Source organism: Elgaria multicarinata, chromosome 5 (assembly GCF_023053635.1).
Source record: "Elgaria multicarinata webbii isolate HBS135686 ecotype San Diego chromosome 5, rElgMul1.1.pri, whole genome shotgun sequence".
In the NCBI taxonomy this organism is placed as follows: domain Eukaryota; kingdom Metazoa; phylum Chordata; class Lepidosauria; order Squamata; family Anguidae; genus Elgaria; species Elgaria multicarinata.
Window position 1 is genome coordinate 133,080,519 of NC_086175.1, and position 27,443 is coordinate 133,107,961.

Genomic DNA, 27,443 nt, shown 5'->3' on the forward strand with positions numbered 1-27,443 from the left:
TGTCTGAACTGAGCCATACTCTTAGCTACTCCAACTTCCCCCCCCAACTTTTAGGGTGGATTCCTGCACTGAGCAGGGGGTTGGACTCGATGGCCTTGTAGGCCCCTTCCGGCTCTGCTATTCTATGAACTCTTGAATTCCCCTGCCTCCCCCAGTTAATATCAGCCATTCTTGACTACTCTCGACAACAGGCTCACACAACACTCATCCACTCCTTGACATCGCATTGGGTTGTATCCAACGTTGAACTAACTTAAGGCCTGTTCTTTTCAACGACTCTACTCTAACCAGGATGAACCTTAGATACAACTCACTGTATTTGGCTAATAAGAGCTGGGCTCCCAGGACAGAGGCAACACAGCAAGCCGAGACGCCCCTGCAGTTAAGGGAGCCTAAAAGCAGAGGACACCAATAAATACACTTCTAAAAAAACACAAGATGCAGTTCTCAGGCAGATGCCGCACGTTAACAGAGAAACACTTAATAAGGAGTGCAGTGCCCAGAATAAGAGCCTTTCATGCCTGTGCTTGAATCAGACAATAGAAATAATGACAGATGGCAGCACAGAACTCCCACGGTCATCGTGGGACTGAACCCACAGAAGCCTAAAGCCGACGCGAACCTGTGCATGATTCTACTAGCCGAGGAGTGAGGAATCTGTGGTCCTCCAGCTGTGCCCCGTGCCCATGTTGGCTGGGCCAATCTGAGTTGGGAGCCCAGGTTGCCCATCCTGCACTAGCCACACAGCTCAAGTCTCCTAGACAGAGGGGTGTCCAGGGTAGAGTTGGGCGGGGCGAGCAGGGAATGATGGGAGATGCAGTCCAACACATCTGGAAGGCACCAGGTTGGGAGAAGGCTGAGCTAGGATTTCAGGGCGAGGATCTCGGCTTCTTGCAGCCAGATCTTCACAAACCTCGTCTGAAACAGCTTCAGCCACGAAGCCAGCTGCGCTGCCTACCTCAGGGTTTTCCCCTCCACAGCATCAACGGAACACGTTGGACAAGTCAGTGGCGCCTCAAGCAACAGTTTTACGACGCAGGCGAAGACCAGGATGAGACTAAGGCTGAGAGCAGCCCCGCCCTTGAAGGCGCCGCTCACTCCGGGAGATGCAGGAAGCCGGACGGACTGCACCCATCGCCAACCTGGTGCTCTCCAGAAGTGTTGGACTACAACTCCCATCACCCCCAGGCAGCACAGGCACTGTGGGACTGGCAGAAGCTAGCCAAGGCCTTGGATGGAGTTCTCTTCTGGTTCTGCTACCCAAGATCTCAGCTGGAGAGGACGGGGGGACGGAAACAGAGCGAGGGCCCAGCTTCTCCTGGGCTCACGTCTCCATCGTAGCCTGTTTCCTTCAGGGCCTCCATTCCTGCTGCTCTGGCAAACCACCAGCCAGGCACTCGCTGCGCGCCTCTCCTCCTAAACCTCCTGACACCCACACCCCTTCTTTTTCAAAGCGACCCACCCCACCCCTCCCATCCATGCTGACGCTGACTGAGCATCAGCGCCCACGACCTATGAAGGCATCTCCAACGTCAAACTCCCCCCCAGGCAGGGCCACCCCATATGCGTTGCCCTGGCAAAATCCCACCGCTGCACAGTGTGTGTGACTTGTACGTTTCTCTCTTTAGCTCTCTCGGTGACATACAAACACACACACACACAACCACTCTGCTGAGCTTTTATACGCTAGACAACACATTGTTACTACAAGGCATTCTTCAGGTTAATACTCTCACCCCTTCTCCTCTTCCCCCACCTTGACCGGGCAAGAAAGATGCCCTTGGCTTACACCTTCCGAAGTGAGGCTGGGAAAATAAGTCCCTGTGGCAGAGACAAGCCTCAACTTGAACTCCCTCCTGGGTGGCCTTCAGCAAGGGACTCTCCTTGCAACAGAGGGAGAGCAACATTTCTAGAGCACTTTACCTCATTCAAAGCACTTCACAAAGATGAGCTCAGTGATCCCCACAAGCCAACCAAAAAGAGAGCGCAGGGCCTTTCTGGTGATGGCACGAACCATGTGTTATCTCCAGTATTTGAGGCAGTAAGCTTGTGTGCACCAGTTGCTGGGGAACATGGGTGGCAGGGTGCTTTTGCACCATGTCCTGCTTGTTCATCCCTGGCCGACGGCTGGTTGGCCACTGTGTGAACAGAGTGCTGGACTTGATGGACCCTTGGTCTGATCCAGCATCAGGGCTCTTCTTACGTTTTTAACGCCCTCCCGGCTGAGACTCACCAACTGAGACTTTAAGGCGAAGCGTTTTGCCAAAACCTGGTTGTTTAGGGAGACCTTCAGCTCTCTTCATTTAGGAATGTGTTAAGCTAATTACCCTTTTTTTCTGGGCCTTCAATTTAGCTTCCGGGATTTTATGAATTCCTGTCTTGCTGACTTACGAAATTTGGGTGGGGGTGTTTGATGACATCAGTATTTTCTACCGATCGTTTAATGCATTTTGCAGGTTCGGTTTCGTTGTACAAGTATTTTATCGCCATGAGTCAGGTTTGAGTTCCTCTGGGTGGAGAGGTTATACGAACTTTTAAAATTAATAACAATATATAAATATGATAGCTTCAGAGTTATTTCTTTCTCTCTGTATTTCCATCTAAAAGAAGGGAAACACAATACTGGCCTACCTCGCAGGGTTGTTGTAAGCATATAACGTAGCCTTCCTCCAACCCAGTGGCCTCCAGCTGTGTTGGACTACAACTCCCAGAACGCCCCCCCCCCAGCTAGCCATATAGTCCAATACAATCTGGGGGGGGGGCAGCCGGTTGGCAAAGGCTGACGTAAAAGGATGGTGATATATGGAAAACGCTTCAAAGACGACCCTCCTTTGAAGGCTGTCCTCCCCACATAAAAGTCGGTGGAGGCCCCCACACTATTTAGGGTGGATTCCTGCATTGAGCAGGGGGTTGGACTCGATGGCCTTGTAGGCCCCTTCCAACTCTGCTATTCTATGATCCTATGGACCGATCTCCCTGACGAGGCTCGCCTGGCGCCAACGCTACTCACTTTCCGGCGCCAGGTTAAGACTTTCCTCTTTGCCCAGGGCAAATGGCAGCACGTTTTAATCACCCACATGTTTAGGGGTTTTTTTAATGGTTTTTAATGCTTTATGTGTGTATGTTCTGTGTTTTAAAATTTAATTTTTTTTATACTTGTTTTTTTATCTCAATTTTAGAATTTCTGTAAACCGCCCAGAGAGCTCTGGCTATGGGGGCGGTATATAAGTGTAATAAATAAATAAATAAATAAATAAATACGGGCTCTGTGACACAACCTCCCCCACCCACCCTTTTTTTGGGGGGGGATATCCCCCTACTCCCCCTCCCCCTCCCCTAGGTGCCCCCAGCCCCCCATTGAAGACAGAGACCCCTAAAAATACACCCAGTGAGGACCCCCGACCCCACCCCCCAAACCTCAATTCCACTCACACACCAATTCCCCTCATGGCTGCTTTGGAGCTACCCCCCCCAATAAGGACATCAAAGGAGCCCCCATTATTTTCCACAGTGACCCCCCCCAGCCCAGCCCAGCCCCGCCCCACCCCAACGTCCTGCCAGCCCCACCCCACTCCATATGGAGACCCCCTTGGGCGCCACCCCCTCCGCATGACGTCATCCCAGCTCTCTCCCCCGCGTCCGCATGACGTCATACCCTCACCCCCTCCCTCTCTGCCCCCCCTTTCCTACCCCATGCGCATCTTGGGCGGGGCCTGGCCGCTGCCCCCCGCAGGGCCCGGGGGTCGAGGGGGCAGGCGGCCCAGCTGCAGCTGCTTCTCCAAGGCGGACATGGCGAGGGAAACACGGGCCGGGAGAAGCGGGGCGGGGAGGACGCGAGCCCCGCCCTCCTCAGAAGGAGCCGCCAGCCTGCCGCTCCCAGCAGGCACTGCGCGCTCGCCGGAAGAGGCGCGGCACCACGGGAAATGGAGTCCTACGGGCCCACGAAAAGCATTGAACGGACGTTTACGGGTCTTTGGCGTAGACAGGAAGTGCTCGGAGAGCACTATGGGAAATGGAGTTCTCTTCAACTCCTGCTTGCCCGAAGGTATTTGAACTACGCGTGAGATGAGAGGCCGTGGTGACATAGAGATAGGAAACGTGTAGAGTTGCACCAAGCTTTCGTCAACCCCATATGTCAGACTAAAATTCTGGGGGATGCTGGGAGTTGTAGTCCAAGACATCTAGAGAACACCAGGCTGCTTCTTAAGTATAATTGGGGTGGGGGCGAACCTAAGGAGGGCAACCAGGATGATCAGGGGTCTGGAAATGAAGCCCTATGAAGACAGACTGAAAGAACTGGGCACGTTTAGCCTGGAGAAGATAAGATTGAGGGGAGACATGATAGGGTGGGCATTCCACAGTTGGGGTGCCACAACAGAGAAGGCCCTCTCCCATGTCCCACCATAGTGTATATGTGCTGTTCAATGACACCTGTTCCTCTTCCCCAGGTGCCTCCAGATGTGTTGGGACTACAATTCTCAGCATCCCCAACCACCACGGCCTACATTACAGGGCTGTGAAAGCCCACTCTTATACCCTGCGCTCTCCCGTCCCCCCACCGTCCCCCATGGGAATAATAACTTTGGACTGCATTTGCAAAATCACATATTTCCCCCACTCAAAAATAATACCTGAGCGTGAAACATCCCCTCCTGCCTTGGCTGCTTGATGGTGATGGTGGTGGTGGTGGTGTATTCGTTCAGTCGCTTCCGACTCTTCGTGACTTCGTGACATCATGGACCAGCCCATGATGGTGGAGGGAAACATAATCTTGGCCTCTGTCTATCCTAAGAGTGTTTAAATGTATATGTTTTAAATAATGCCACCTTGGGCAAAAGGCGGGATACAAAGGAAGTGAGGCAGGTGGCCACTATGAGGAGGACCGTCTCCGCTGTGGCATCCCAGTTGTGGAAAGAGCTCCTCAGAGAGGTCCGCCTGGTGCCTACACTGTACTCCTTTCATCGCCAGCTGAAGACCTTTTTATTCTCTCAGTATTTTAACACTTAATTTTAACTTAAATTTAAATTTTACTGTCCTAACTCTGTATTTTAATCTTATATCAATTTTGTTGCGTGGTTTTATCCTGGTTGTGCTTTTTATACGGTATTTTGTAATTGTGCTTTTAACCTGTTGGTTGTTTTATTATGGTTTTAATTGTTGTGAACCGCCCAGAGAGCTTCGGCTATTGGGCGGTACAAAAATGCAATAAATAAATAAATAAATAAATACAAAGAAATATAATAGTACTGTAATAATAATAATAATAATAATAATAATAATAATAATAATAATAATAATAATAATAAAAATTAAAAAAAAACATGGCTTCAAAAATAACCCGGAATTCTCGTATACAGATAAAAGAGATGCTCCTCTGCACTTTCAAGACCCACGATCTAACTTCTGACGGGCTTTCCGCCCACTGCTTCCCAACGTAAAGGAACTACCATAGTGATGCCAAGGGCTAGAGCGGCACTCCACGCTCCTCCCACGCAGAATCATAGCCTAAGGCGCTTACCAGTTTTTACCCGATGTTCTATACCCCTCTTCATTCTTCTATCTCTACGAAGCTGCCCGGAGGTTCGCAGCGCCTCGTGGGAGTCGTAGTTCCCAAGCGGCGTCTAGTCGGCCGGGCTTTCCTGCCGCGGTTGGCGCCGTTTTCCCAGAAGGCCGTGCGGTGGCGGCCGTTGCTAAGCAGCGGGAAGCGGAGCCGCTTTGGGCCTGGTGAGGAGGATGAAGCAGAAGAAGCTGAAGGGCGGCCCGGCCCGACCCGGCCCAGGCCGTAAACGGAAGGGTGAGTCACGGCGGGGCTGGGGGGCGCCCGGTGGAAGCCATGGGGCGCGGCGTGGGGTCATTCTTGCGGGACGGGGACGGAGAAGTGGGGCTGGAACCGGGCGGAGGGTTGTAAACACAAACAACAACAACGAAGCAACACACTACTAATATTCTGAAAAGTTTAACAGGGATATATAATGATAGGCAGGGCTATTATTAGGGTTTAATGCTTAATATTTAATAAAAAATATTTAAATAAAATAAATATTTATATAAAATAAAAATAATATATAAAAAGTAAATAAAAATCTTATATTTATTATTATTATTATTATTATTATTATTATTATTATTGCATATTAATAATCGTGCGTACAGTTGTAATGCTATGCCAAGTGACCTGGGAGTAATTTTATATTTATTTATTTATTGTTCCGCCCCATAGCCGAAGCTCTCTGGGCGGTTTGCAAAAGATTAAAACACTGAACAGTGAAACCGATATACAACAAGTAAAACCAGAAAAAGCATAAAAACAGATTAGATAATATCCATTTAATGCCATATTCAACTCAATGGGAGTTACTGCTGACTAAAATGTGGTTAGGATTGCACTGCTCATTATTGTTGCTGCTGTCACATGTATATCCCACCTTTTTTCCTGCACAACAACCACCCTGTGAGGAAGGTTGGGCTGAGAGCCTGTGACTGGCCCAAAGTCACCCAGTGGGTTTCCATGGCCGAGTGAGTGGGGGATTAGAACCCGGATCTCCTGGCTCCCAGTCAACACTCCAAGAGCGACTGCACCGTTCCAGCTGTTCACACAGTAGTTGCACGAAGGCTGTGGAATCCTCTTTCTTGGGAGGCTCGGATGACTCTCTCTCTTTCAGCCTTTAGGTCATAATCCTAGCACTCTTTTCTAGGTTTTGGGGGCTGTTTTAACTTGGTATTTTTTTTATTTATTTAAGCATTTTATGCCACCATTCAGCCAAAAAAGGCTCTCACAGCGGCGGCTTACAAAAGTATTTCTTGACAGTCCCTGCCCACAGGCTTACAATCTAAAAGACATGACACAAAAGGAAAGGGGATTGGGAGGGAGGAGGAGGAGGAGGAGGGGGGAAAGGAAAGCAAATTCAGGCACTACAATCTTAGTTGCAAAAGATTCTGCTGCTACAAACGGTTTTGTGCTGCTCTGGTTTTTAACTCGCAGTTCTTTTGTATTTTATTGTGATTATATTGTAAATGCTTTTAGTCTATAACGGTAAGCCGCTTCTGTGCTCTGCCACTTCTCTATAGGTCTCAGTGATATCTCGCCCTCGACCAGCTTGCCACCTCTTGTGGAAGGACAGCTGCGCTGCTTTCTGAAGCTGACTGTTAGCAAAATCTTGTGGATGGTTGCCAAGCCGCCCCCTTCCTGCCTCATCCGAGCCAGGTGGTGGGGAGAAACCTCAGACGGCACTGTCTTTGTCCCCCGGGATACCTCGCAAGCTGAGCAAAAGACACTTAAAACCACCACCCGCTACCCAGTTCGGTGCGGACCGAAACAGTTCTCCTCTTACCTGACAGGTATAGCTGGGTCTTTGATGTTTAAATATAGAGTTTATTAATTTACAGGTGGGCAAGAGACTGAAACATAAATGGTAGGAAAATGCCAGGAGCGTGTGCAGCTTCATAGAATCATAGAATAGCAGAGTTGGAAGGGGCCTACAAGGCCATCGAGTCCAACTCCTCCCCCCCCCCCCCCCATGACAACCAGTGTGCTTAACTTCGGGGAACAGGGCTCAAAGGATTCCTGGAGCTGCTTTATGCCAACAGTTTGTTCAGCCCACTGCTGCATACTCTGGCTGGCAGTGGCTCTCTGGTGTCTTCGTTCAGCAAATGTAGTGATGGCCACCAATTTGGATGGCTTTAAAAGGAGATTGGATAAATTCCTGAAGAAGAAGGTGATGAATGGCAATAAGACCTGATGGTTATGTACTACCTCCAGTATCCAAGGCTGCCTGTGTACACCAGTTGCTGGGGAACATGGGTGGGAGGGTGCTGTTGCTAGCCTAAATGGATCCTTGGTCTGATCCAGCAGGGCTCCTCTTTCTTTTTCTTTTTCTTTTTCTTTCCCACCCCTGCTACTTGAGAATCTGGAAGCTGCTGCATGAAATACATATCCAGTGCCCCTGACATCAAGCCCGTCTCCTTTAGATTGGGTCAGCTTTTCGAATGATGCAGAACAAACAACAAAATCATTTTGAATTGCTTGCAGATTGCTTCATTTCTATAGCTAATCAAAATTGCTTCTTATGGGAATGGCTGCTCTCAGCTTTTTATAAATTTCTAGCTCATTGCCTGTTAATTTGATGAGTGCAGCTGAGGGTCTGGAAACAAAGCCCTATGAAGAGAGACTGAAAGAACTGGGCATGGTTAGCCTGGAGAAGAGAAGATGGAGGAGAGACATGATAGCACTCTTCAAATACTTGAGAGGTTGTCACACAGAGGAGGGCCAGGATCTCTTCCCAATCCTCCCAGAGTGCAGGACACGGAATAACGGGCTCAAGTTAAAGGAAGCCAGATTCCAGCCGGACATCAGGAAAAACTTCCTGACTGTTAGAGCAGTACGACAATGGAACCAGTTACCTAGGGAGGTTGTGGGCTCTCCCACACTAGAGGCATTCAAGAGGCAGCTGGACAACCATCTGTCAGGGATGCTTTAGGGTGGATTCCTGCATTGAGCAGGGGGTTGGACTCGATGGCCTTGTAGGCCCCTTCCAACTCTGCTATTCTATGATTTCTTTGTGGGGGTGGGGAGGGCACATCCCTCCAATCCCGCCCATCACTTCTTGCTCCAGGCCCTGCATGGGGGTGGGTGGGGGGCAGCACCAGCTTCTTATTGCCATCATGTTGAATGTCAAGCATGCCAAAGAGATGGGGATTGAGGAATTAGCTTTTGCGTATAGGGTGACTTGAATAACTCTGCTGCTACTGCTTCTGTTGCATTTTGAGGTAAAAGTGTATACAATTTATTCATGTTTCGTTGCGAACTTGTCTAAGTCGGCCATTTTGTTGTTTGTTTCCTACAGATATGGGTGTTCTTATCCTGGAAGTCATGACCAAATCAGATCACCTCCCAATTGGACGGGTTCAAATCAGCGGGCTGGCACAGCTCTCTCCAAGCCACCCAACCAGTGGATTTTTCACCATTGTTTCACCAACTTCTGAAAAGATGGGGGAGCTGCAGGTAGCTCTGAAGACTTTTCCTGCTTCATGTTTATTCCTGGAGTCGTGCACGTGCTCCAAGCTCCACACATATTTTGGTGTGCTTGGATCACACACATTGTATGCAGATCACACAAATTGTACATAAATCCACCTGTGCCCGCAAGGGCAGCGGACACCCCTGTGTCCGGCCCTCTTGGGCACCAGGGGATACGCCCAGCAGATTTCAGCCCCATCTCTGGCTGCAGGACACAGGGGATGCAGATCCAGGCACAACTATTAACAGGGCTTTTAAGGGCCCCTTTCCCCCCTCCATTCTAATGGCCACCCAGAGCTGTGCGCATCTTTGTCCTTTCCCACGCTGCGCTAACAGTGCCTGCCATTAACGCAACGAGAAGAAATACACAATGTCCTTCTCTAACGGAAGGAGGAAATACACTGCTTCGGATACTGGAGATAGCACACAACCATCAGGGCTAGTAGCCACGGATAGCCTTCGCCTCCAGGAATTTCTCCAACCCCCTTTTAAAGCCATCCAAATTTGTGGCCGTCACTACATATTTTATTATTTATTGCATTTGTATACCGTTTGCTGCTTAGAAGCAGAAGCAGCCATTTACCCAGAAGCCTTTGCGGGCAGCCTTGATTTGCAAGCCTCCGGGCCGTACGCAGGTGTTTGCTGGTAATTTCCGGTACTGAAGTTGCAACATCGTTTATTGGAGTCAACTACAATAAAGTTGTTGCATGTTGTAATTGTCCGGTGGCTTTGAATGTGAGCTACAAATCCCCAATGCAATTCTCATTTGCCGCAAACTCACTAGAGGGGCTTAATTTATTTATTTATTACATTTTTATACCGCCCCATAGGCGAAGCTCTCTGGGGAGCTCATTCCACAGCTGGGGTGCCACAGCGGAGAAAGCCCTCCTAGTAGCCACCTGGCTCACTTCCTTTGGCAGGGGCTCACGGAGAAGGGCCCCTGTAGATGATCTTAAGGTCCGGGCAGGTACATATGGGAGGAGGTGTTCCTTCAAATAACCTGGCCCCAAGCCGTTTAGGGCTTTAACACCAAGTTAAAATTTATTTATAGACTGTTAAAATGCTGGGAGAATAAAAAGGTCTTCACCTGGCGTCTAAAAGCATATAATGTAGGTGCCAAGCGAACCTCCTTAGGGAGCTCATTCCACAGCCGGGGTGCCACAGCAGAGAAGGCCCTCCTCCTGGTAGCCACCTGCCTCACTTCCTTTGGCAGGGGCTCACGGAGAAGGGCCCCTGTAGATGATCTTAAGGTCCGGGCAGGTACATATGGGAGGAGGTGTTCCTTCAAATAACCTGGCCCCAAGCCATTTAGGGCTTTAAATGTTAATACCATCACTTTGAATCGGGCCTGGACCTGGACTGGCAGCCAATGAAGTTGTAGAAGGACTGGCGTAATATGATCTCGTCAGCCAGTCCCTGTTAATAGGCGGGCAGCCCTGTTTTGTACCAGCTGAAATTTCCGGACTGTTTTCAAAGGAAGCCCCACGTATAACGCATTGCAGTAATCAAACAAGAGGTTATCAGAGCATGGATAACTGTAGCTAGGCAATCTCTGTCCAGTTATCTCTGTCTCTGAGCTTCTCCCCATCTGCAATATGGGGACAATGGTACTGGCCTACCTTACAGGGTTACCGTAAGGATCACAGAATGAACACGTTCAAGCAATCTAAACACTCAGGTAAAACACTACGTAAATGCTAAATATTACAACCTTTTTTTCAGGTATCGCTGGTTTTGGAGCCTCTGTCTGAAACCTATGACAACAGTAGCTCCATCCCAAACACAGACGTGAGCTTCAATGTTGGTTTGTCAGCACAGGGAGCCAAAGAAGCAGCCGAAACTAGCCCATTTCTTGCCCCATCACAGCTCCACAGGCCACCCAGCACAAATATCATTGGAAGAGAGTCTTTGAACAGCAGCAGGGCCACTACACCAAGGTGATACAGTCTTCTTACGTTGATGTCATTGGGTCTTTTAAAAGCACAATCTGGCAGTGTTGTTTTTAAAAAGTTCAGGAATGCATTTATGCAGCAAGTCTGTCAGGAGAAGACATCCTGTTTTCACTTAAAAAGGCCTTTTGGGGGTGTTTTCAGCTGTTCTCATTTGGCGAGAAGGATAAATTCCACTCCGTTTCCCACCTTAAAGGGAAAGGAACTCAGCCATGGCCTTTTGGCTCTTTTGTACATGACACACATACCCTATTTTATTTATTTCTGTTTACAATATTTATATACCGCTCCCCATTCAAAATTTCAGAGTGGTGTACAAGGTAAAATAAAAACAGAATAAAACACCTTAAAATAGATTTTTAAAAGAAGCAAAATGAAAAATGTTGGTGGGGGCTACAAATAAGAAGTCTAAAGCTGTCATGGTTTCCATTGCCTCTCAACCTGTGAAGAATGAGCCTTGAAAAGAGTCCAAAACGCTTCCTGCTCATTTGTATTAATTTAATCTAAACAGAGGACAAGAATATGCCAAGTGGAGGTAAAGGCCAGGCTATCTGAGCGTAACCCTATATTGATGGAGACTAGATGACTCAGTGACAAGAGAAAGACATCTCCGCTCAAGATGGCAGGCTCAGAGCAAAACGTACACCCTTTGAGGAACAATGTGGAAGAAATATGTTCTATGGGTCCTTCATTTTTTAAAAAAATGTTGAGCTGGGAAAAGTGTAGAAAAGGGCAACTTAAATGATCAAGGGGCTGGAACAACTCCTCTACGAGGAAAGGTTACAACTGAGATTGTTTAGCTTGGGGGTGGGGAAAGGTAAGGGAAGATGTGATAACGGTGTTCAAAATTCTGCATGGTGTGAGGAATATGGATAGGGAGACATTTTTCTTCATAATACTAGAAGCTGTGGTCATCCCATGAAACTGAAAGCTTTAACTTTCAGTTACTGAAAGCCCCTGAAAGCTTTAATACTGTACCATATTCCCTATGTCTTTTGTCTGATTGCTCCCTTTGAAGAGACCAGGCCTTGATTACTAATCAATAAAGCGCTTTTGAACCCTCTGTCGCTGGAATGGTGGAGTCGTGCTTAAGGGCTGTTTGGATCTCGTCCTTGGGTGAAAAGAACATTGATCTAACAAAACTGATGGGTGAGAGATTCAGGACAGAAAAAAGGAAGGACTTCTTCACCCAGCGCAGAGTTAAGCAGTGGACTTCATTTCCATAAGATGCAGTGATGGCCACCATTTTGGATGGCTTTAAAAGGGGGGTTGGACAATTTCATGGAGGATAAGGCTATCAATGGCTACTAGTCTTGATGGGTATATTCAACCTCTATGAGAGGCAGTATGCTTATGTATACCAGTTGCTGGGGAACATGGGTGCTCTTGCAGTCATGTCCTGCTACTGTGTGAACAGAATGCTTCACTAGATAGGCCCTTGACTTGATCCAGTTCAGCTCTTCTTATGGTCTTATGTTCATTAACAGAATGGGACCAACTTGATTATGTTCCAGTATATCTGGATTGAAGAAGAGTAGCAGGTGCTAATATCTCAGAAAACACCTGCTCAGAATGCATTTAAAGCATGCCTTTGGGCTGGCTCGCATTATGGTCTGATTGCTTTCAGGTTTTGAACGTACAGATAGCCCATATTCCTCAGAAAAGTTTGTTTTACTCGGTGGACAAGGCCTGTGTCTGTCATGCATGGTGAAGCTCATCACTCCCCTTTCTAAGGGTCTTCATTTCACAGAAAGTTTTTTTTATTATTAATAATAATGCTTATATGCCACTTAATATGATCACATCTCTAAGCAGTTAAATGTAGCTTCAGCTACAATAACAATGCAAATCATATTTGCAAGGCATAGCTCCTCCCTCATTCACGCAAAGTCATGATTTCGATTCCACGAGGCTGGTCTCCCTGATAGAACTCTCTTTTCTTTAGCCCCAATGATGGCAGATGCTGTGGAAGCAGAGTGTGCACCTGAATGCAACTCAGGAGAGTGTCTTGACTCCAAAGCAGAGCGCCCAAGTGGTTCTGCAGTGGTTTCTGCTCAGTAGGGCCAAGGCGTCCTTGTTTCCTCTGCTCTGCAGTGCTTTGTGCTCTGAATGCACGGCTGCGTTTTCTGCCCCCAGCAGCTGTTGCTGCCTGTGTTTTCATTTCATCCATTTTGGGAGCTATTTCATAGAAGAGAGACTGAAAGAACTGGGCATGTTTAGCCTGGAGAAGAGAAGATTAAGGGGAGACATGATAGCACTCTTCAAATACTTAAAAGGTTGTCACACAGAGGAGGGCCAGGATCTCTTCTTGATCATCTCAGAGTGCAGGACATGGAACAATGGGCTCAAGTTACAGGAAGCCAGATTCCAGCTGGACATCAGGAAAAACTTCCTGACTGTTAGAGCAGTATGACAATGGAACCAGTTACCTAGGGAGGTCGTGGGCTCTCCCATGCTAGAGGCCTTCAGGAGGCAGCTGGACAACCATCTGTCAGGGATGCTGGAGGGTGGATTCCTGCATTGAGCAGGGGGTTGGACTCAATGACCTTATAGGCCCCTTCCAACACCCCTTGCCCATTGCAGGAATCCACCCTAAAGCATCCCTGATAGATGGTTGTCCAGCTGCCTCTTGAAGGCCTCTAGCGTGGGAGAGCCCATGAACTCCCTAGGTAACTGGTTCCATTGTCGTACTGCTCTAACAACCAGGAAGTTTTTCCTGATGTTTTTCCTGATTTCTGGCAAACTTGGAGGGGATGCCTTGATGTTTCAGCTAACTTACATCTTCTGTAATTTGATATTTCAGCAGTCGGTGTCCTAAACCGATAGCCAGATAAACCTGGTGCCAGGAAGGTGCCAGTTCCTTGCTTGAGAGATGTCATTTTACACTGCCAATTTTATTGTCCTCAATTGCCGCCGCCGCCAAAGTTTTTGCCTTCAGCTCTGCATGTTGTTCCTTCTCCGCTTCCAACACAATCATGCTTTAGAATAACGAATCAGGAAAATCAGCTTTGAATTAAGCGTTCTGGCATCGCTTGTCTTTTGAAATAGGGGAAAGGATCACTTGTACTTCCAAGAGAACTCCGAGAACGTAAAAGACTTTTCTGGGCCTCGGCATCACCTGATCCTGGGGCCGAGTGATTCCTTGACTGCAAATGATCCCAAGCAACAAGGATCGTTTCCCAGCAGCTCTGATCGTGAGGCTCAAGTTAGGTTAGCTGGGAGGAGTCCAAATCCAATCCGTGTTCTTTCTTGCAACAACCCAGCCACAAAAGATCTCCTTTCAGGTATGCATAGCTGCAGTTGTGTTTCATTTATTTATTATTATTTATTTATTTAGAATATTTATATACCGCTCCCCATTGAAAATTTTTGGAACGGTGTACAAGGTAAAATGAAAATAAAAACAGAATAAAACAGTTAAAACAAAATTTAAAAAGAAGCAAAAACAGAAATCCAAGGCTGCATGTTAAACAAAGGCTCCTTGGAATAAAGATGTTTTCAGGAGGCTCCGAAAGGAGTACAAGGTTGGTGCCTGCCTGACCTCCAGAGGCAGGGAGTTCCACAGGAGGGGGGCCACCACGCTGAAGGCTCTTCCCCTGGTGGATTCCAATCGGAGGAATCAAAATCTCAATTTCAATTTCAATGAAAGCTTTCCCAAAGACAACAGATGGATCTATGTGGAACCACCAGGCGCAGGCCCTCGGATGACCTCAGTGACCGGGCAGGTTGGGAAGGGAGAAGGCGCTCTCTCAGGTATCCTGGTCCCAAGTTGTTTAGGGCTTTGTACACAAGTACAAGAACCTTAAACCTGGCCCTGTAGCGAATAGGCAGCCAGTGCAGCTCCCTCAGCAGAGGAGTTACATGCTGGAAAGGGGCAGCTCCAGACAACAGCCGAGCTGCAGCATTCTGCACTAGCTCCAGCTTCCGGAGCAGCTTCAAGGGCGGCCCCACATAGAGCACGTTACAGTAATCCAATCTTGAGGTTACCAATGCCTGTACCACCGTGGCCAAGTTATCCCTGTCCAGGAGAGGCCGTAGTTGGCGAACCAACCGAAGATGGTAAAAGGCACTCTGAGCCGTGGCGGCTACTTGAGCCTCCAACGACAGAAATGGGTCTAAGAGTACCCCCAAACTACGAACCTGTTTAGGGCTGCTAAAAACCATTACTCCATTGCTGTCATGTTGCACTTCCTTGTATAAGACTGATTGAGGAATGAGTTGCCTGTAAACTGTTGTGCACAGTTTTGTTTTGAATTTTGGAGTTCACTCCTCGGCTCTCGTCCTCAGCCCTTTTGGATCAAGGCAACCGGCTCCGAGATGCCATGGCGGTGTCCGCAATGAAATCCTGTCTAGCGCCTGGTATGGAGCTGAACGCGGCTCATCCTCTGGCAAACCGAGACATCGGCAGACTAGCCGCGAAGTGAGTTGGGGTGGGTGGGAACGTTTGTGTCATAAACCGAGCGGTATTCAGCATGGATCAAATCACATTTTCCAGAGTAACTTCGTGCAGCAGTTCGATAAACAGACAAAGTAGTATCTCTTATTGGACCAACATCTGTTAGTGTAAGAATACACAAGCTGCCGGCATTATTATTATTTATTTATATAGCACCATCAATGTACATGGTGCTGTACAGAGTAGAACAGTAAATAGCAAGACCCTGCCGCATAGGCTTACATTCTAATAAAATCATAATGAAACAATAAGGAGGGGAAGAGAATGCAAACAGGCACAGGGTAGGGTAAACAGGCACTGGGTAGGGTAAAACTAACAGAGTCAATAAACTCTGCACTGGGCAGAATTCAAAGTGTGTGTGTTGGTACACACAACATTTCATTTCATACATGTGTGCATATAAGATTTAACTTAGGCCTTAGCTAGACCTAAGGTTTATCCCAGGATCATCCCTGTGCATCTAAATGACACACAGGAAATCCCGGGAACAGGCAGGGGCGACCCTGGGACGATCCCGGGATAAACCTTAGGTCTAGCTAAGGCCTTAGTGTGCATATGTACATTTATTATTTTATTTTATATATTTATTTATTTATTGCATTTATATACCGCCCCATAGCCAAAGCTCTCTGGGCGGTTCACGTAAGATAAAACATTTAAAAACAATATACAAAAATTAAAAAAACACAAAAACACGCAAAGTTCACATACCTTTAAATCCACTATATCAACTTTTGAAGCAATGAGCCAAAAAAAACAGACCCAGGTTCATTACATATTGCTAGACGCCTGGGAGGAAAGTCTTAACCTGGCGCCGAAAATATGGCAATGTCAGCGCCAGGTGGGCCTCGTCAGCAAGATTGTTCCACAGTTGGGGGGCCACCACAGAGAAGGCCCTCTCATTGCCACCCTCTGAGCTTCCCTTGGAGTAGGCACCCGGAGGAGGACCTTAGATGTTGAGCGCAGTGTTTGGGTAGGTTCATGTCGGAAGAGGTGTTCCGTCAGGTGTTGAGGTCCCAAGCCGTGTAAGACTTTATAGGTCAAAAACCAGCACCTTGAATTGGGCTCGGAAACGTACAGGCAACCAATGCAAGCTGGCCAGAGTGGGTCTTATATGCTCGAACTTTCTGGTCCCGGTTATCATACTATACTACCTGGCAGAGTCAGTTGATGGTCTGTAACCACCAGCTTGATTGATAACTAGCAAATAGAGGGAGAAAACGTGGAGGCAGTGACAGACTTTGTATTTCTGGGCGAAAAGATTACTGCAGACGCTGACTGCAGCCAGGAAAACAGAAGACATTTACTTCTTGGGAGGAGAGCAATGACAAATCTTGATAAAATAGTTAAGAGCAGAGACACCACACTGACAACAAAGGTCCACATAGTTAAAGCAATGGTATTCCCCGTAGTAACCTATGGCTGCGAGAGCTGGACCATAAGGAAGGCTGAGCGAAGGAAGATAGATGCTTTTGAACTGTGGTGTTGGAGGAAAATTCTGAGAGTGCCTTGGACTGCAAGAAGATCAAACCAGTCCATACTCCAGGAAATAAAGCCAGACTGCTCACTTGAGGGAATGGTATTAAAGGCAAAACTGAAGTACTTTGGCCACATAATGAGAAGACAGGATACCCTGGAGAAGAGGCTGATGCTAGGGAAAGTGGAAGGCAAAAGGAAGAAGGGCCGGCCAAGGGCAAGGTGGAGGGATGATATTCTGGAGGTGACGGACTTGATCTTGGGGGAGTTGGGGGTGGCAACAGCGGACAGAAAGTTCTGGCGTGGGCTGGTCCATGAAGTCACGAAGAGTCGGAAGCGACTGAACGAATAAACAACAACAACCACCTTTACTTATTTGGTACCATATTTTCAGAATGTTTCCTGAAATGGGAGAAACCCAAGGCCCATCTGCCTTGATATGAACTCAGGCTGCCTTTGAATTTTGATGGGAATCTCAGAACTAGCAAACTAAGCGGATAAATGTTTCCCCCCGCCCGCCTCGCCCCCCCCCCACAGCAAGTCCTGCAGTTTGTCCAGCCCACTGGCCCTATTGCTTGAATAAAAACTTGTAAATCTTGGTAATATATCTACTATTCTGTAGTAGACTTGGCGGGGAAAAGCAAAATGCTTAACAGCTAAGCCGTAGATCCTTTTTATTTATTTAAAACATCTTTATATATTACTCTTCAGGTGTCGGGATAGCATACAGCATAAAAACAAAACCAAGAAAATGCTAGGTGAAATGTTAAAACAAGCTGAAAGTTGCTCAATTAAATTAGTAGAATCTGTTAAAATGCCTTGGTAAATCAAAACATTTTTGCCTGGTAGAAAGGTTGGTGACCAGCAAACCTCTCCAGCTCTTGCACTTTAACTCTGCTTTTGCATTCTGTTGCCCCCACCCCTTGTCCTGGTTCATCTTTATTGGGATATCTGATCCAGGAATCTTAAAAACCTGAACCCCGTCCACGTGTCTGCTGTTCAAGACCCACTTCAGCCGCCGCTTGACTGCTCGGAATTTGATTTGCATGCTGAAAACAGAGCCATCCAGCTCTTGTTGGGCAGGTAACGTGAAATGTCGCTGCTGTAACCATTCTCAGACATCTCTGGAGGCGTTTTCTCTGTCTCTTTTCCTTTCTGAAAGGAGGCTGGCCGTATGCATGTTTAGTCAGGGGTAGGTCCCACTGAGTTCAAGGAGACTTACCTATTTATTATTTTCATGTATATGCCACCTTTTTTATTGCATTTATTTATAGAATCATAGAATAGCAGAGTTGGAAGGGGCCTACAAGGCCATCGAGTCCAACCCCCTGCTCAATGCAGGAATCCACCCTAAAGCATCCCTGACAGATGCTTGTCCAGCTGCCTCTTGAAGGCCTCTAGTGTGGGAGAGCCCACAACCTCCCTAGGTAACTGATTCCATTGTCGTACTGCTCTAACAGGCAGGAAGTTTTTCCTGATGTCCAGCTGGAATCTGGCTTCCTTTAACTTGAGCCTGTTATTCCGTGTCCTGCACTCTGGGAGGATCAAGAAGAGATCCTGGCCCTCCTTTGTGTGACAACCTTTTAAGTATTTGAAGACTGGTATCATGTCTCCCCTTAATCTTCTCTTCTCCAGGCTAAACATGCCCAGTTGTTTCAGTCTCTCCTCATAGGGCTTTGTTTCCAGACCCCTGATCATCCTTGTTGCCCTCCTCTGAACACGCTCCAGCTAGTCTGTGTCCTTCTTGTATTGTGGAGCCCAGAACTGGACGCAATACTCTAGATGACGCCTAACCATTGTCGTACTGCTCTAACAGTCAGGAAGTTTTATATCCCGCCTTTTTTCCTCCAAGGAACCCAAGGCGGCGTACGTAATTCTCCCCTCCTCCTCTCCTTTTTATCCTCACAACAACCACCCTGTGAGGTAGATTGGGCTGAGAGGCTGCAACTGGCCCAAAGTCACCCAGTGAGTTTCCATGGCCGAGTGGGGACTAGAACCTGGATCTCCCAGCTCCCAATCTGACACTTTAGCCACGACACCACACCTTTCAACCATAGAGTTCCCAAATTGGCATATGGTAGAACAACAAATAAACGTGGGAGTCTACAATGACAGCAAATTCTTTCGAAGTTATAAATAAACAGGTTAAGAAGAGAAAATTCAATATAAATCTCAGTGCAGAAAGGATCATAGAATCGTAGAGTTGGAAGGGGCCTACAAGGCCATCGAGTCCAACCCCCTGCTCCATGCAGGAATCCACCCTAAAGCATCCCTGACCGACGGTATAATCCACACAAACAAAAGATGAGGTGCCATCTTCTCAGATATAGGTCGTATATCTGAGAAGACTCAAAGTCAGCATTCATGTGATCAAGGCTTAATTTAAAGCCACACGTTGATCTTACCAAGCGTTTCAGCCCCATCTTACCTGGTCTTTAACTACTATCTGTCTTTGCACAACCTTATTCTTGCTACTTATTGTCATCCCCTGACCTCTGCCCACAATTCTGCCTTATCCATCTAACGCAGTGGTTCCCAAAGTGGGCGGTACTGCCCCCTTGGGGGTGGTGCGATTGCATAGGGGGGCAAAGGGGCAGCAGGGGTGTGCTCCAGGTGGTCTTTTCTGAGAAGCGCCTCTCCAGAAGGTCTTAAAACCCAGGGACATTTTTATGGGAGAAGGTGGTTTGGTCCCAAGCCATATAGGGGAAGAATCCACACATGTTTTAATACCGTTTAAGAAGAGTCCTTTTAACGGTGAATTGAACTGTTTCAAAAGCACAAAAATGCTAATGAAGAGACATACCCTGCTTGGTGTGCCCTGCTATCCTGCACTATGGAGAATGGTTCAGAAGCTCCTGGTTGCATTTCCAACATCATATTTGGTGGAATGTGGTTTTAGTGTGGTCTGCCTACTTCTTTCCAAGCAAAGAAATCCACTCCAGATTACTCAACGTGGTGATTTAAGACTCATGTTAAGTGACTTTAAACCAGACATTGGGAAACTGGTATCACTTCATCAAGCCCATCCATCCCATTAAGAATTTACAGAATAGTGAGGTACTCTACCCTGGTTACTAAATGGGATATCTAATATTCTTGCTAAATGACTATCAGACTTTGAAAAGATGATATCACTGGATCAAGTTTAATTGAATAAACTAAAATGAAATTGGATTTTGAATAAATACTTTTTTGAACGTTATTATTATCTTCCTTAGTGAGTCGTTGAAAACTGCTGTTCTGAATAATGATTTTTATAGGGTAGGGTAGGGGGCACTGGGCATGAGTTTCTGGAACCAAGGGGGCAGTGACCTGAAAAAGTTTGGGAACCACTGATCTAACGGATTGTAAGCACGCTGGACAGGGATTCGGTCCCTTTTTATGTTCTGTACAGCACCTAGCAGATTTGGTGCCAGATGGCTGGCAGGGTGGGTGGGAACTGAATGAAGTATTACTGCAGGTGTTTGCACACACACACACACACACACACACACACACACACGTTCGTGTGTGTCTATGTGTACGCACACATTTGCACATGTACATCTGTGTGTGCATGTATAATATGCACCTATAACTTTTTTCCCCTGTTTTTGCCCGCAGTTCTGATTTTTCTCCTGTACGGCTTTTGGATGGTACAGGCTCCCCTCCGGAATCTCTCTCTCTTGGGAGTGACATGTATGACAGTGAGCTGAATGACCCCCACTATGACCAAAGTCTGTTAGAGAATTTGTTCTACACAGCTCAAGTAAGTATCGGAGGCATGTGGAAGGTTTGGACGTGGTTTTATGATAAATCTTTCAGTGAATCAAACCCAGTTTACCACAGATCGACTTACTGGCATTTTTTACTAGCCTTTTTTTTTTTTACTAAGCTTATATTTATTTATTTATTTATTTATTTATTTATTTATTTATTTATTTATTACCTTTTTATACCACCCAATAGCCGAAGCTCTCTGGGCGGTTCACAAAAATTAAAATCATGAAGAATGTAAAAACAACCAACAATATTATTTATTCATGGCCTCTATGAAATGAACAACCATATTTTGTAAAGCTTCCTGCCCAGTCATCTCGAGAAGAACTTGCTCTCCAGTGGTGATCAGGGTAGTGACCATTTACAAGTCTGAGGTAGCCATAGCTGAAGGTCCCAGGTTCAATCCATGGCTTCTCCAGCTAGGAGAGAATCCTACCTGAAATTCCTGAAATTCTCTTCATTGGCTTCCAATTCACCTCAGAATCCAATATAAACTTCTCCTGTTGACCTACAAAGCTTTTCACTGTCTAGCTCCTTCCTATCTCTCCTCTCTCATCTCACACTATTGCCCCGCTCATGCTCTTCGCTCCTCTGATGCCATGTTTCTCACCTGCCCAAGGGTCTCTCCTTCCCTTGCTCAACTTCGTCCATTTTCTTCTGCTGCCCCTTATGCCTGGAACGCTCTTCCAGAACATTTGTGAACTACAAGTTCAATCGCAGTTTTTAAAGCTCAGCTAAAAACTTTTCTTTTTTCTAAAGCTTTTAAAACTTGATTTTGATCTGACTTTTATACTGTTCGTTTTACTCTCCCCTGTGCCTGTTTGGTGCATTCTCTTCCCCTTCTTATTGTTTTATTATGATTCTATTAGAATGTAAGCCTACGCGGCAGGGTCTTGCTATTTTATTGTTTTACTCTGTACAGCCCCATGTACACTGATGGTGCTATATAAATAAATAAATAAATAAATAAATAAATAGGGCTGCTGCCAGTCAGTGTCGACAATACTGGGCTAGATCGACCAATGGTCTGACCTAGTATAAGCAGTTTCCCATGTTCCTGTGACTTGTAAATGAATCGAGTCAGCACATGTCTTACCGAAATGCCTCAGGGCACCCTGCTTGTAGAGACAAGAACTGGGAGAGCCACTTGGTGATAACGGCACTGAAAGCATCCTTCGAATCCTGGTAATTGCACGTGCACAGTTTTAGATTGGTAAAACAGGCCATTGTGTGAGAGAAAGGGAGAGAAGATTAAAATCTTGCAGTGCTTGGAAGAAATTACTACCTCAAACCTTTACTGTCTCCATCTTGATTTCAGGGAAACTGTACCAGCCTAAATGGTAATTAAGTTGTCCGTTCTTTGAACGTTAAGTAGTTTTTTGTTTTTCTCAATCTCTTTTCTTAGAAGTCTGACAGCAGCTTAAGTGACTTCCTCAGCGAAGAGGAGGATGGTGTTTCTTCTGGGAAACTAAAGCGGTCACAGAACAGCAAACCTCAGAGGTCTCCAAAGGCTTTGGAGCCTAGCCCCTTGGGTCAGAAAGGGAAAGGCGTAGAGACGAAATCCAGGTAAAAGAATGAATATGGGCTCCATTTCATAGCACTGCCCTGAGCAGAGGGTTGGACTCGATGGCCTTAGAGGCCCCTTCCAACTCTACGATTCTATGATTTTTCTCTTGACACTAAAAAAGCTCTGTTCCAGTTCTGGCCTCATTCCCTAAATTAAGCCACACAGAATGTGCGTGTTTTTCAAAAACATGTGTTCCAAGTTTCACCAAGACGCTCCTTGTCAGTCTTTTCATCCGCTGGACGTTTCGCCAAACTTGGTTGAGAATTCCTGTTTCATTTCAGAAGCCATTTGGGAAAACAAAAAAGAGTTTGATCCTCTGACAGTACTGCAGGGCCCAGCCTTGTACCACAGTGAGTGATGTGCAGGCTGGGCCCTGCAGTACTATAAGGAGTTCAGTGCCACTGAACTCCTGCTTCTCTTCCCCATGTCCTGTTCCCACCATTACTTCCACTTTACTTGTTCCTGGCTGCTGCTGGGACTGTTTTTCCTTATGACGTTATGTATCGATAGGTGCTGAAGGAAATAATTCTCTTCTAAGAAGGCGTGGCAGTAAGAGGGCTGTAGATGCAGAGAGAAGAAGCAAAAGGGGGAATCTCTAGAACTTTGCATGGAAGCCTTTGCTTGGCAAAAGCTCCTTCTTGTCATTTTTGCTTTTCTGTTCTCCCTTTCAGCTGTGAAGTTTAGAAATATCCTTTTTTCAACACAGCGAAAGATGGTATTATTAACATGCCAAGCTCTGCGCTGGACAGTGAGCCCTGTATCATTATAACTATGATTCGTAGAAGATCACACTCGCATAGCATGGCTACTGCATGCGCAGATCTGTACAAGAAGGGAGCCTTGACTAGTGCAAGCAAACCCCTGTTGGCTGCAGCAATTAGAGAATCATAGACTAGTAGAGTTGGAAGGGGCCTACAAGGGGCCTACACCCTAAAGCATCCCTGACAGATAGTTGTCCAGCTGCCTCTTGAAGGCCTCTAGTGTGGGAGAGCCCACCACCTCCCTAAGTCACTGGTTCCATTGTCGTACTGCTCTAACAGTCAGGAAGTTTTTCCTGATGTCCAGCCGGAATCGGGCTTCCTTTAACTTGAGCCCGTTATTCCGTGTCCTGCACTCTGGGAGGATCCTGGCCCTCCTCTGTGTGACAACCTTTTAAGTCTTTGAAGAGTGCTCTCATGCCTCCCCTCAATCTTCTCTTCTCCAGGCTAAACAGGCCCAGTTCTTTCAGTCTCTCTTCATAGGGCTTTGTTTCCAGGCCCCTGATCATCCTGGTTGCCCTCCTCTGAACATGCTTGTGTCGCTCATAGGAATGCGTACCTATTTGTTTTGCTTTGCTGGAGCAAGGAATTCAAAATGGAGAGCAAAGTGACATGCAGGATTATGTTTTGTGTGCAACAATTTTAAATCAACCCTTCTTGGGGGGTGCATTTCTCCTTTTTGAGGATCTGCCTTAATAGAAGGTTATTTTAGCCTCTGCTCTTTTGTGTTTCTCTTCCCAGCAGTTCCCCTGGTAGACCCCTTGCTCTTCATGAGACTTCCATGGAGTCTACAGGGGAAACACAAGCAGTCAACTTGAGTCTCGACAGGCTGACAGTGTTGGGTCGGATCCATTTAGCGAGAGCAGTGGTCGAGAGCTTAAGGATCCCCCCTGAAGACGGCACTCAGAGCATCCCAGGCAAAAAAAGTTCCACCGGAAAACCACCTAGGCCAACATTGGCTAAAAAGAGGTACGGATTCCTACTTCTCTCACAGCAGGAGTCGTTGGGGTAGTTCTTTTCCTCTCAAGGCCTCAGGTTTTCACAAGAGGTAAGGTTTGATGGGCTTATAAACTCTCGTTTCTTTATTTATATTTTTATACTGCCCCATAGCCATGTCGAGGTAGCTAAGTTTCTCTTGTTAGACAGAAGACAGCTGGAAGATTTAATGTGCGGAGACACAGCCAAAGACAGCGAAGATAACCAGAAACCACAGAAGGCTTGAATTCTTCAATAACATTTACTGAGGTTTTAACTTAGGTTGATAAAAATATATTTACGGCATACATGGCACATAGCACAATACTCACAGCAACAGCACATACACAGGAGAGAAGAAAGGTATATTCAAACACTGGACATATATATACAACAGATTATCTGTACAACCAATTTAGCCACTAATTGGCAATCAAGTCACCCCACAAAATGGCCTGCCGAAGTCCAGGTGGTTGGCCTTGACATTTAACAGCATTCTGCATAATCTTCTTCTGTGGGCAAACCTAAAACTGTGGATAAAGGAAATCCTATCCCGGACAAGCCAAAACTTATCATAGAATCATAGAATAACAGAGTTGGAAGGGGCCTACAAGGCCATCGAGTCCAACCCCCTGCTCAATGCAGGAATCCACCCTAAAGCATCCCTGACAGATGCTTGTCCAGCTGCCTCTTGAAGGCCTCTAGTGTGGGAGAGCCCACAACCTCCCTAGGTAACTGATTCCATTCTCGTACTGCTCTAACAGTCAGGAAGTTTTTCCTGATGTCCAGCTGGAATCTGGATCCCTGTAACTTGAGCCCGTTATTCCGTGTCCTGCACTCTGGGAGGATCAAGAAGAGATCCTGGCCCTCCTTTGTGTGACAACCTTCCTGGGCGGTTCACAAAAATTAAGACCTCCAGGTACAGCTTAAAACAAGCCAAAGTGTAAAAGCTTAAACCTACAATATAAACGTTCCAGGTGAGATGCAGCCGTTAGTTCCGATTCTAGGCACCAATCCCCCTTCTCACTGAAGTCAGTAGTACAGTTCTTATGACCTTTCATGGAGCTGGAGTACACCCACTGTTTATTTGCATTAAACAACTTACCTTACAACTATCAAAGCTTAATACAATTAACCTATCTAATGTTTTAAACCCCTCCCTTATTCATAAGAGCCTCGTGTGGCGCAGAGCGGTAAAGCAGCAGTTTCTGCAGCTGAAACTCTCCCCACGGCCTGAGTTCGATCCCAGCAGAAGCTGGTTTCAGGCAGCCGGCTCGGGTCGACTCAGCCTTCCATCCTCCCGAGGTCGGTAAAATGAGTACCCAGTTAGCTGGGGGAAAGGTAATCACGGCCAGGGAAGGCAACGGCAAACCACCCCGCTATAAGGCCTGCCAAGAAAATGTCAGCAAAAGCTGGCGTCCCTCCAAGAGTCCGTAATGACTCAGTGCTTGCACGAGAGGTTCCTTTCCTTCTTTTCTTATTCATAAAGAACTTGTAATTATGCTCTTGGCACCAGTGCGCTCAGAATTAGCTGAGCGTTGGAAAGACTCAAAGGGCCCGACGGTTGCTGGATGGAAAGGGAAAGTGTGGGAGGTAGCCTGCTCTGAAAAATTAACTTACTATCGTAGAGTTTTTTCGGGCCAACTCAGCAACTACCCCTTTGTAAATATATGGTCTCCTTTTGTCAATTAATGGTACAGCAGGCTTACTTAACTCTCGTTTATTCGGTTTCCCTCTGACTGTAGATACTTGATAGAAATTTGTTTTGGTTTTGGCGAAATCGGATAGACAAATATTCTCTTTCTCTGTAATGCAAAATGTTATTTTTGTAGTTTAAAATAATTTTTTTTTAAAAAAGTAACCTATCAGCTTCAGACACGGATCTCGCCCAGCTGTATCTGGAGATACCAGGGACAGAACCTGGAATTTTTGCATGCAACGGCTGAGTAACTTGTGTTGATGCTCTGAGCACTAATTTCTAGTTGGATCAGTTTTGTTAAGAACAGTCGCTGAATCGCCCCATATGCTTTCTGCACTTCCTGTTCGTAGGACGTACTTTGTCGAGTATCACTTTCCAGTGGGAACCTCGAAGAATGGAATAGGACAGGTTGCCGTGACTACGGAAATAGTTCGGGTAGCTTCAAGTAAGATCTCCGGGGAAGGTAAGGCAGAATGGTAGAAAAGCTATTTGTCCTGAACCTTATTTCTATTGAATTTTAAAATGGTTTTCCTCAATTCCCGCCCCCCCCCCTTTTCTTCATCCTGGGAGTTGGGGGCAATGAGGAGAGGGAACATCACATTGGAGTGTTTTCATAAATTCACAACTAGAGCATCTTTTTAAGAATGTCCGACTTTTAATTATGGAAGTGTAGCAAAAAATAGCTCGTTCCCTGGTGTACCAAGTCCAATTCAGCACACAAGGAGGAGAGGAGAAGAAGTATGGGTCAAACGGCGTTTATTCTGCAGAATAAAGAGGCACCGGAGCTAATTGCTGCAAAGCATGTGCCTACCTCGCAAGGGAGGTAGCTAGGTGTTTATACACCAACTTCTCAGGCGCCACATACGTAGGCAGCCTTCTAACAGGAAATTTCTAGCTGTGGAAAGAAAGTACATGGAAATACATTTTCTTGGCAAGCATCTACAGTACTCACTGTTCCCTGGAGAACATTCACTTGATTTTGGTTATCTTAAGAATTTCATGGCTTCTCTTAGACATTTTGCAACATTTCCTTAGCAACTGAGCGTAGCAACTACCGTAGGTTACTCTGGTTCAGAGCTGGGTTCTTTTCCGACGTAAGTATTCTTTCATGAAAGATCCATTTTATTGTGAAATGCATGCCTCTCAAAGTAGTAACCTATGGCTGCGAGAGCTGGACCATAAGGAAGGCTGAGCAAAGGAAGATTTATTTATTTATTTATTTTATTTTATTACATTTTTATACCGCCCAATAGCTGAAGCTCTCTGGGCAGTTCACAAAAATTAAAACCATAATAAAACAACATAAATAAAACATAATAAAAAGATGCTTTTGAACTGTGGTGTTGGAGGAAAATTCTGAGAGTGCCGTGGACTGCAAGAAGATCAAACCAGTCCATACTCCAGGAAATAAAGTCAGACTGCTCACTTGAGGGAATGGTATTAAAGGCAAAACTGAAGTACTTTGGCCACATAATGAGAAGACAGGATACCCTGGAGAAGAGGCTGATGCTAGGGAAAGTGGAAGGCAAAAGGAAGAGGGGCCGACCAAGGGCAAGATGGATGGATGATATTCTGGAGGTGACAGACTTGACCTTGGGGGAGCTGGGGGGTGGCGACGGCCGACAGAAAGCTCTGGCGTGGGCTGGTCCATGAAGTCACGAAGAGTCGGAAGCGACTGAACGAATAAACAACAAATGCCTCTCAAAGATAACCAGACATTTTCATGACCCTTTTTTGTGAAATTTGACAAAGGGCACTGTGGCGTTACCCCACAATTGAGTATCCTGT

General features: G+C 46.5%; 2 protein-coding genes across 2 annotated transcripts in view; one reads left to right on the forward strand and one right to left on the reverse strand.

The window, feature by feature from the left end:
* The window catches only part of PPME1 (protein phosphatase methylesterase 1), a 44,129-nt gene extending 40,314 nt beyond the window's left edge, over positions 1-3,815 (reverse strand). The window contains exon 1 of the mRNA XM_063127273.1: positions 3,691-3,815. Within this exon, the coding sequence (XP_062983343.1) occupies positions 3,691-3,791 (101 nt within the window). The 5' untranslated portion in view covers positions 3,792-3,815. The remainder of the gene's footprint in view (positions 1-3,690) is intronic.
* A 1,911-nt stretch (positions 3,816-5,726) lies between these two features.
* C2CD3 (C2 domain containing 3 centriole elongation regulator) overlaps positions 5,727-27,443 on the forward strand; it is a 104,864-nt gene continuing 83,147 nt past the window's right edge. The window contains exons 1-11 of the mRNA XM_063127307.1: positions 5,727-5,794; positions 7,069-7,338; positions 8,844-9,001; positions 10,739-10,953; positions 14,014-14,249; positions 15,253-15,385; positions 17,858-17,980; positions 20,501-20,645; positions 22,062-22,222; positions 23,723-23,950; positions 26,006-26,118. Of these exons, the coding sequence (XP_062983377.1) occupies positions 5,734-5,794; positions 7,069-7,338; positions 8,844-9,001; positions 10,739-10,953; positions 14,014-14,249; positions 15,253-15,385; positions 17,858-17,980; positions 20,501-20,645; positions 22,062-22,222; positions 23,723-23,950; positions 26,006-26,118 (1,843 nt within the window). The 5' untranslated portion in view covers positions 5,727-5,733. The remainder of the gene's footprint in view (positions 5,795-7,068; positions 7,339-8,843; positions 9,002-10,738; positions 10,954-14,013; positions 14,250-15,252; positions 15,386-17,857; positions 17,981-20,500; positions 20,646-22,061; positions 22,223-23,722; positions 23,951-26,005; positions 26,119-27,443) is intronic.